At 32.6% G+C, this 10,851-nt stretch overlaps 1 protein-coding gene across 1 annotated transcript in view; it reads right to left on the bottom strand.

The window, feature by feature from the left end:
• Positions 1-6,592: 6,592 nt before the first annotated feature.
• The window catches only part of LOC106459555 (lachesin-like), a 50,983-nt gene continuing 46,724 nt past the window's right edge, over positions 6,593-10,851 (bottom strand). The window contains exons 6-9 of the mRNA XM_022386063.1: positions 10,157-10,444; positions 9,619-9,687; positions 8,553-8,651; positions 6,593-7,081 (exon numbers count right to left, since the gene is read on the bottom strand). Of these exons, the coding sequence (XP_022241771.1) occupies positions 6,975-7,081; positions 8,553-8,651; positions 9,619-9,687; positions 10,157-10,444 (563 nt within the window). The 3' untranslated portion in view covers positions 6,593-6,974. The remainder of the gene's footprint in view (positions 7,082-8,552; positions 8,652-9,618; positions 9,688-10,156; positions 10,445-10,851) is intronic.

Below are 10,851 nucleotides of genomic sequence, written 5' to 3' on the forward strand. Positions count from 1 at the left end.
TTTATTTTTTTGGTTTTTGGGGGGGGGGGGGGTAGCTACAGCAATAGGGTAAATATTTAGCCTCTATTTTACATAGAGGAAGATGAACATCATCTCTTCTCAGACAGTTTCGTTGTTATCGGGTATTGTGGTCGTCCAATGGCGCTTCCATCCGTTCACTTTGGTATTACAACAATCGTTTATCATTATTTTAACACTAATTAGGGGGATGAAGTTGTAACAGTATGGGTTGTCCTGTTTAAATCAATAATCTTTATAGTTTTTATATATGATTGTTTGTTTTTGTTTGTTTGTTTTTAATTATGCACAAAGCTACACAAGGGCTATCTGTGCTCTGCCCACCACGGGTATCGAAACCCGGTTTCTAGCGTTGTAAGTCCGCAGACATGCCGCTGTGCCACTGGGGGGGGGGGCATTTATATATGATGGAATATTTGGCGTCAAGAAGTGAAAGACATTAAATTCCATGTTTACATTAATAGATCACGATTATCTATTAGTAGTTAAAAGATATATAATGTAATATCAACGTGATACAAACGTCCCCAGTTTTTTTTCTAGAAATATTACAATCTATTCCTACTATTGTTAGAAGCTGCTCCTGGTCGGGCAGGTCGTAGCATTTAGGATGGTCACATCTAAACTCATTTTTATGAAACACAGCTAAATGATGAGAAAGTTTGAAGTGACAAATAAGAGGAGAGACATTAAACTTTTACCTTGCATTATTACGACGTTGATTGTTAATCTCAATATTGAAATGTAATTACCTAATGTAAACGTGTGACAACCATTCTCAGTCTCCGCTACTATTTTTTACAAAAATACTTGGGAGTCGCGATATGGAATAATTGTAAACTCGACTGGGTTTGTTTTGTTTAAGCAACAACAAACCAGTTAATTATTTGTAAGATATTTTATTTCATTATTTAGTTGCATTTCCATTCCTAACTCTTACTGTTTTTTATACTTAAGTAATAAATTTTTTACTATGCCGAAATCCCTCACAAGCAGAATTTGAAATTCATTGGTGCACAAATTAAAATAGCTTGGAAAAAGGCTGAACGTGGACCAGTCGTTATCATGCTCGAACTGTGAATCCAAGGGTTCATGGTTGCAGCTTCGCACTTTAAGGCCGTTAATGTACTTTTAAGAATGATGGTCAAATCCTACTTTTCTGTCAGACAAGAATAGCCTAAGAACTAATAGTGGATGCCTGTTGAATAGTTGCCTTCCCTATAGTCTTTCAGTTCAAAATTAGGGACAGCTATTCGTTCGTTTGTTTGTTATGGATTTCGCGCAAAGCTACACGAGGACTATCTGCGCTAGCCGTCCTTAATTTAGCAGTATAAGACTAGTGCTAGTCAGCACCGCCCACCGCCAACGCTTGGGCTACTCTTTTACCAACGAATAGTGGGATTGACCGTCACATTATTACGCCCCCACGGCTGAAACAAACTTCTGGAACAAAATCATAAGAAATTAAATCTAGACCTGATAAGTTTTTCAACCTACGTTTCAGAAATTATCAACTTCATTTTAGAAGGAAGTTTGAACTCTATCGATAAATATTTTAAATTAAATCTAAGTAGCAAGGTTGAAATTAAATCTGTACATCGCAACTTTAACATTGATGCACATATGTTATGATTTTAATTAACGGTTAGCGTGAGATTAAAAAACAACAACCAGTTCTATAGATTTATTCATACGAAATAGTTATATCAGTAAAGTATATACATACGTATAACTCGTATACTACTTAATAATTAGGATTAGATTGCAGTGTTAGAAACGAATGTCTGGACCGGATGACTTATGGCAGTACAAACGTTATACTTGTTTTATTTATTTCTCACATTTAACGTGATAATAATAACTGCAATATTAGTGGTACATCCACTCTTCAAACAAGGCCTTTAATGAGGTTTGTTGTTCTTTATAAGAATTATGCTCTTGGTCTGCCCTTAGAACTTCTTTCTCGATCGGCGATTATCGTGATCTATTGCTCCATAATTTAATTTCTATTATAACAACATTCTGCGAAATATGGTAAGGTCAGTTTTGGATTACAGCTCTTGACAAACCTTATAGAGGACATTCACTGTATTTGAAGGTCGATCAAGATCATATTTAAGCAAATCAAATGCACAAATCCCATTTGGAGCTGAATAGGGGAATGTGACGGGTATGTAGTGCAATACTATGATTCCAGTTTTTCAGGTATGTTGTGGAACGCTGTGATTCCAGTTTTTCAGGTATGTTGTGGAACGCTATGATTCCAGTTTTTCAGGTATGTTGTGGAACGATATGATTCCTGTTTTTCAGGTATGTTGTGGAACGCTATGATCACAATTTTTTAGGTATGTTGTGTAACGCTGTGATTCCAGTTTTTCCAGGTATGTAGTGGAAATGGTGCTATGATTCCACTTTTTATGCTATCTTTTTCACGAAGAGATCCATTGGTTTCGAGTTGTTGCTTTTGACTCAAACACAAATTATTGTTTGTTATTTTGTTAAATATGCCAGGAGATATACCCAGCTTCATTGGAGCCCAACTGCTTTTCTAAAAGCTTTGCTGTACGTGTTTTTCGGTTTCTGTGGAGAACATTCAAATTATCCTTCTTTATAATGTTATATTCCTTGGTTCTACATCATTTACCAATCTTGCTTTACAAATACATTTTCTTGAGAATAGCTATGGCATATAACGTTTTAGCTATAATTTGTCGTGACAACATTTCATTTTCAACTGGCTGGAAATTCACCATGAATTGAATCTTTAGATGTTAAACATACGGCTCATGGTGTCACTGTTCGCACCTGCGACAACAACTGTTTCATTAGCAAATACAAGTCTTTTCTATAAAATGTGACTAACAATCTATATATATGTATCCTTCATATTGTTTTCACAAAATATTTAATGAAATTAGTTCTTTGACTATTTAATTATCGATGGCACCTCAGAAAGTTACACAACAACTAGTCTATTGAAAAACTAATAAATGAATGTGTAAAAAGATGGTACGTGAGTGGAACAAGATATACAGTTGAAGGCAGAGTAATTACATTTTATTTTTGTTGAAATATTCTAACAGGATATTTTGTGGATTACATAATTAAATACTTACAAATACATCAAGCAAAACACTTAAAATAACAAAATCTCTGAAATTAAGGTACAGTGATATACCAATATATTAAGTTTGTATCTCCTGAAATATATTAGATATGTTTACAGACTATTTACGTGATTCCACGTAACGAAATAATAGCATACGGTATACAAAATGTTTTCAAAATAAATAAGCGAAAAATGAAAAGATTTAACTGATACGGAGCTGAAATATATAGTATATAAACAAACACACATATGTATATATATATAAATCTTGGTAAGCAAACTGAGTGTAAGAATGTTTTGCTTGAATGCCGCCTCTTTGACATGATCTGTAATGTATGACTTGAACAAAAATGACATGAAAACTACTTGATGGATAGACATGTTGATTTTTTCTTTTCTTCCTGCAACCTGTGGGGTGTATAATATGCTGCTAGCGCTCGCTTAACTTTACCAGTCTTCTACACACTATCTAATACATTCTCCCAGTTATAACGCTAGATATTCATAAAATTTTTCTGTGGATGTATGTATATATATATATATATATTTCTGAAAAAAAAACACGAAAGATTTATGAGGTGTACATGAAAACAATTTTTTCAGTGGTTGCTTTTCGTTACTATAAATCAAGTGTAGAAATGAGAATTTTTTTAGACGTTGCAAGCAGTGAAAATTGCTATATCTGTGTTGCACCAGCTCTGAATAATGTATAACCCCACAATTTAAAGATATTTATAGTCGTCATACATACAACGAATAACTTTTTCAACTGCTGGTTTCTATAACCATCTTTTCACGACGTTTGACTTAACTTCACCTTTTTTATTTGGTTTTTTTTAGCACAGAGATACACAATGGACTATCGAGCGCTTTTAATTCCTATAAATAATTGTATGGAGGAGTGACTAGCAAGAGTTTGAAACGCAATCATTCGCGAAGTATTTATATTTACAGTAATTTATTTCGATCTATGTCTTAGCTGTTACGTAAAATTTCAACGTTTACTTACGCTTAGATAAAATAAAAAATAAATATCTTTTATTGCTATCTAAACTATTTTAATTTGAGTGGAATATACCTGTTCTGTGTTGTTATTTTTATCTAATAAAGAAAAAAAACGTTAACATTCAATTATACTACTAATGCTTGTATAAAAATAAATGAAATTCATTTAAATTGTCGAGAGTTTCTCCTTACGAAGACTGTAAATAAATGCATATTCTAATTCAATACACCGTATCACAGAAAGTTATATTTTATTATTTTCTTAAGGTGACAGATATATACATATATGTATCTAAAACAGCACATGTAAACGAAGATAAAGTCAGAATAATCATTTGAAAACAAGAAATATATAACGTTTATAAAGAAATCACTATTATATAAATTGTCTCATTAACATCATTATATACATTGGTTGGCCACTTTATTTAGGATCTGCATACGGTTTTAGGCTTTGAGGCCTAACTTGAGCCACAGATGCAAATCATAGTGATCACATGATGTGTCTGCGACACTATAAATGAATGGAAATAGTACATTTGCAGCCAGTCTAACAGATATGGGCAAATGAAAATATACTGCATCTTTCAAAAGAAGCATGATAGGTGGTGCACACCTAACAAGTACTACAGTGATCAAAACGCTTAGTTGGTAGACTGCTCTAAGACACTGGTCACTCCAGTTGATCAACAGTTGTAAAAAGTGACAGAAAGAAGAGGAAAGCAGTTAGATAGAATAGTGATGACCTTCTGCCATCAAACAATAGACCAATGGTCAAAGACATTCAATTCGGGATAATAAACACCCATCTCTAGCCGTATCTTGCAAAGAATGTTACAAGGAATGGACTGTGGCAGTAGGAGACCATTGTGCAAACTAACAAGCAAAAATGCGTCGAATGGTTTAAGGAGCACAAATTCTGGAGAAATGTGATGTGATTTTATAAGTCATGCTTTACCCCCATTTTTGCACAAACTAGAGAAACCAGATTTGGAGAAAGCCACACGAATCACTCGACCGATCTTGTATACCTCAACTGTGGTAGATTTATGGTTTGGGACATGTTTTCATGGAATATTCTGTATCCCTTTGTCACTTCGGAAGGCAGGATTAATGTTACAGCTTACCTCTGCATCATTTCATGAGTACACTGATCGCAGGATCTAACCCCAAGACGACATTGTTTCCATTCACCGTGCCCAAATTGTGCGTGGAGGATTTCAGGAACATCTCCTTTGGCCACCACGATTCTCAGTCATTAATCCAATCGATTGTGGAATGGACTTAAGACGAATTCTCCATCACATCCCTGCCTACTTCGCTACAATATGGAATGGGGTAAATTCGCTCACAACACCTTCCAGCACCTTATGGATTCAATGCCACGTAATATCATATGGTTGTTATTCTCACAAAGGTGGCTCAACCCATTATTAGGTGTAAATCCTAATAAAGTAGCCACACCCTGTATACTCTCTCTTTTCCTGTTTTGTATTATATCAGAGAGAAAGGGAAAAGTAAACCGACAGAGTAGTTTCACGAAAAAGAAGTTTAAAGAAATTGTCATCAACATATTGATAATTTCAGTGCACAATAAGGAAGTTTAACTTAATTGTCCAGCATCTAGTAATTAAAGAATTATAATTGTCATATTTAACCGATTTGATACCTAGTGAGCATCTCTAACTGGATATCTGAAGGTGTTATAAAAATCATATTTATTGAGTGTGAGATAAAAATGCCATTGAGTAGATAAAGGATAAATGATAAATAGTAAGTGACACTGAAAGAATTACCAGTAGGACATAATCAACTAAAGTTAACAACCAATAGAATATATTCTTCTTTGAGAATATCTCGAAAACAAAGACGTACAAAAATACGTTTATTGCGAAAGAATATCAATAGATAAATAAAAATAATGTTTATAATCACGTTTGCTATTAAGAGCAAAGCTATATAATGGGCTGTGTTCTGCCACCTCGGGTATCGAAACCCGACTTTTAGCGTCGGAGGTCTGCAAACTTACCGCCGAGCCACTGAGAAGGCAGGTTGTAAAGTGCTGTAACATATTGTTTACATAGAAAAATTAATATTAATAATCTTCTTGTAATTTTCATCATTAAATTGAATACCAGTTTTGATATAGAGGGCGCTTATTATATATCTGTTTTTTTTTAATTTATTTTTTTAGGAAAGTAAGTTACATGACATCGCATCAAATATTTTGTTGTATTACCCAAAGCTAGATAGAAAATCAACATGTAAAAAACTGAAAGTGATATGATATTTGCTTTCTTTTGCAGAAACAGACTATTATCATAAAATTTACTCAACTTGTCATTAAGATTAGAAAAGTTTCTAAATATTAATCATTGAGTAACAGTAAATTAACGACTGATAACTGCTAATCATTTTGACCTTAATTTTACAGTAACTTTTTTAATGTTCTTTCCCAGGTGACGCTGTAGTGAAAACGTTATTAATCTAATCTTGAATTAACAGATGTGAACGTTCGTTATTTTATTGACACATCTGTGCCTGAAGTAAAACAATGAGGTAAAAAGTGTGAATCAGAGTTTTTCTTTTTTAGGTTTCTAGGAACGTACAACGCAGAGGCTTAAACAAAATATGTTATTTAACATTTGTTTGTCAGAGCTAACCCTTTTAAAATCAAGTTTGAAATTTCGAATATTCTGTTATACATTTATACGTAAGAATGAATAGTGAAACAAGCATAAACATCTTCGTAACACCGAGAAACATGTAGACATTTTTATTCGCGTGTATCCATCAAGTTTTACTCAATATACACTTCTGTATGTTTCACATTTACACGAAGCTAAAAGTCTTGACTGAATTTCCCTGTGAAACTAACGTAGTAGAGGAAGTATACGAACAAGAATGTAACTGACTTCGTGGAAGAACCGGAGTTAATGTTGTTTCTCTCTGGAAAAATTAACAGTATCAATACAATTGGGGTTATAGTCAAGAACTGGTGTCGCTTAAGTGAAACGACAACATAAAGAACTTAACTACTAATTATTCATGGTAAATAATAACATTTTAATGGGTTTTACTTCAAATCATTATCGCCAGTTTGAGCAAGATAAGTAACGTCAGGCAAGAGGGTGACAAAACAAAGTAAAAATCACAAAGAACGTCAGTAGCTGTTTTGTTTCTCACAACATTCGTGCTTCGGGATCAGAATCGGTTACTGACAGATTAAACAACTAAAAATTTATATATCAATAACACATATTAGAAATAAAACAGTTACATACAATTATCAGGAGAATTAAACTTGAAACCAATGAATTACAATGTGGTATCAGATCAACAGAACTGGGAAACATCTATACATTTTTGAATTCGATGACGAGGAACCCACTTTGAGACTAATAATGCTTGAAGACGGCTTGAATGGGTAATGAAGAAAAACTTTAATATATAAGTTTAACATAACAGCAAATGTAGAACGTTTCGACAAGGTTTTGTCATCATCTATACATTGCAACTCAGTAACACCTACACTTAAAATCAGGAACTACAATGTAGAATCGGATTAGCACAACTAGGAAACAACATAATACATAGGAACTCAGAAGAACTACACTTGAAATTAGTGAACTACAATGTAAAATCGGCTAGAGTCGTACTTACAGATAACTAAATTGATAATAACAGAACTAGAATTCTGTTTATCAGTCTTGTTACATCATAATAAGAAATAGACTTAGCTTATTTACTCTAAAGTAATAAATGACCTTAATTAGTTTACGGTAAAAAAGGCAACCTTAGTTATTCTACAGTATAATAAAAATATAAGTTTAATTAGTCTAAATATAATTAAGGTGACCCCAGTTAATCTACAGTATAATAAATGGTGCCCTTAGTTAATCTAATGTATGATAAAAAAGTGACACTAGTTAATATACAGTGTAATAGAAGGTAATCCTAGTTAATGTATAGTATAATAAAAGATGACCCAAGTTAATCTACAGTATAATAAAGGGTGACACTAGTTAATATACAGTATAATAAAAGGTAACAATAGTTAATATACAGTATAATAAAAGGTGACAATAGTTAATATAAAGTGTAATAAAAGGTGACAATAGTTAATATACAGTATAATAAAAGGTGACAATAGTTAATATACAGTGTAATAAAAGGTGACAATAGTTAATATACAGTATAATAAAAGGTGACAATAGTTAATATACAATGTAATAAAAATATGCGTTTCACTTTTCTAGTTAAAACTTTCATTTCAGCTAGGTCATGGGAAAAATATATAAAAAACCAAGCAGATCAATAAAAGAAATTAAATACTAAAGATAAGCGAATGTAAAGTAAGTCTATTTAGAACATGGAATAACGCGAAACCCAGCACGTGAGAATAATCTCAACAACCTACTTGTTTGCTCTGAATGTCCCAAACTTCTTTGGTCTTTGACAGCAGCGAAAGTTACAGTCGAAGTAAGCTGTACTGGAGTTGAAGGAGGGATGTTTGGCTCTGATAATAGATGAATAAAACTATAACGAACAATAAAACTCCAAGGAATCTGTCTTTAAAAATGTAGTTATACATGCGAGCACATGGTGCTTGTTAACAGCAAAATACACTCGTTTTGAATTTTTTGCAAAAAAAAAGAATTAAGTTTACGTTTACTTATATTAATCAGAACGAGATAAGTATTAGCGTAAACTTTTTTAACTTGTTGCACATCCTGGTTTTATTTTCCTTATGTCTATATAAAAGGTTTTGCAAGATTGGTTTCATAAGTACATTAGTAGACCTAATACTTCATGACTGTCTGTATGCGATTGAGTTTAAATATCCCCCAGACTGTCTGTAAGTGATTGAGTTTAAATATCCCCCAGATTGTCTGTTAGTGATTGAATTTAAATATCCCCAAGGCTGTTAGTAAATGATTGAGTTTAAATATCCCCCAGATTATCTGTTAGTGATTGAATTTAAATATTCCCAAGGATGTTAATAACTGATTGAGTTTAAATATCCCACAATTGTTCAAATCGTTTAAAAATAAAAAGGAAGTACACTACGCAATATTCGTGTGACATATCATTAGGTATTTTATAGATCATAGGTAAAATTAAAAACAATGTGCCATCTACCCAAGGAGCTCAATATCTGAAATATCTTTCTTTCAAACTTAACTGCAAACATTTCTTAGTTTGAACAGAACCGTCACATGATACATGCTACCTGATTGGATATAATTTTGAGCCCCGAATAAGCACTTGTAATTATTGTCATTATTTATTTACACATTTGAAATAGGAAAACTCGCAACGCAAACAATAATAATAAGACAATTAATATTTTAAATAAATGACATAAATATTTTAATAAGTTTAAAGTACATCCTTTGTTGCTGCTTCGTGATCACAATAACACGTCTATGGTTGTACAACAAAGTCAGATATTTATGAAAGTTAAAATACAGGACATCACTAACCGTAATAAACTTGTCTCTGATTTTCCATTAATAAAGGTTCCGCCGTCGTAGTAGGTGCTCGAGGGCGTTCTTGAAATTTTAATAAGTGTTACAAAATTAATGATAATATCTAATTTTGTGAACAGTATTTTCTCAAATTTATAAACTATCAAAAAAAAAATGCAGCCCTTACAAATATTGGGAAAATTAATAGAAGAAGACTTACTAAAACCCGCATAAATGTATTAATAATGAGTATACTAGCATTTAAACAATAAATCTGTATTAAAAGTACAAATTATTATTATTACTAATCTTCGGAATGTAATTTTTTTGTGCTTTAAAGATAACACAAAATTTTTTGTAAAAGTAAGCCACATTTAGATTTCGTAATAAAATCACTGAGATATCAAATACATGGTAAAGTGATAAAGCTTTTAAACTATTTAGAAAATAAAAGTTACTTACAATATACAAAACATGTTGGTTAGTTAGTTATTAACAACTTATAGTGAATTTGCATGTTTCCAAGAATGAACAAAATATAAGAAAATCTCACCATATAATGTTATGTTTCCTTTAGCCCACCCTAACGTGTTTCTCGCACTACATTCGTAAGTACCGAAAGATTCTTCGTCTATAGAAGAAATATGTAAAACAAAAAGTTGCTTGTACGATCCCCGATCCACTTCGCTAGACAGGATCAAAAGTGAATCGTTGATAGGTGTTGCATCTTTCTTCCAATGACCCCAGGCTTTTGGGTAAGACTCAACGTAACACCTAAGAAGAACTCGCTCTCCCAGATAAGCTCTGACTATTTGATTCGGTACCCACAATACCGGTGGGACTACAGAGAAATAGAGAGAAAACACAATATGTATAAATACACTTATCAAGTGATCTCCAGGAAATAAAATGTACCAAGTATTTATTTTCACGGGGACCATATCTGTTTTAGAGTTTACAATGATACATGTGTGTGTGTGTGTGTTAGATATTATAAGTTATATAAAGATGACTAAAAGGAAATCAATTCATATGGTAGATCACGAAACAGCATCAAACAAGCTACTGATCTATGATTGAAACAATCAAAAATAACCGACTTCATACTGCGTTTCTGGGTAACAAAAAGAACGTTGAAGGTATCAACGATGTTCGATGACGAGGAACCCACTTTGAGACTAATAATGGCTGGAGACGGCTTGAATGGGTAATGAAGAAAAACTTTAATATAACAGCAAATGTACAACG

Source organism: Limulus polyphemus, unplaced genomic scaffold, assembly GCF_000517525.1.
Source record: "Limulus polyphemus unplaced genomic scaffold, Limulus_polyphemus-2.1.2 Scaffold627, whole genome shotgun sequence".
Classification (NCBI taxonomy): Eukaryota; Metazoa; Arthropoda; class Merostomata; order Xiphosura; family Limulidae; genus Limulus; species Limulus polyphemus.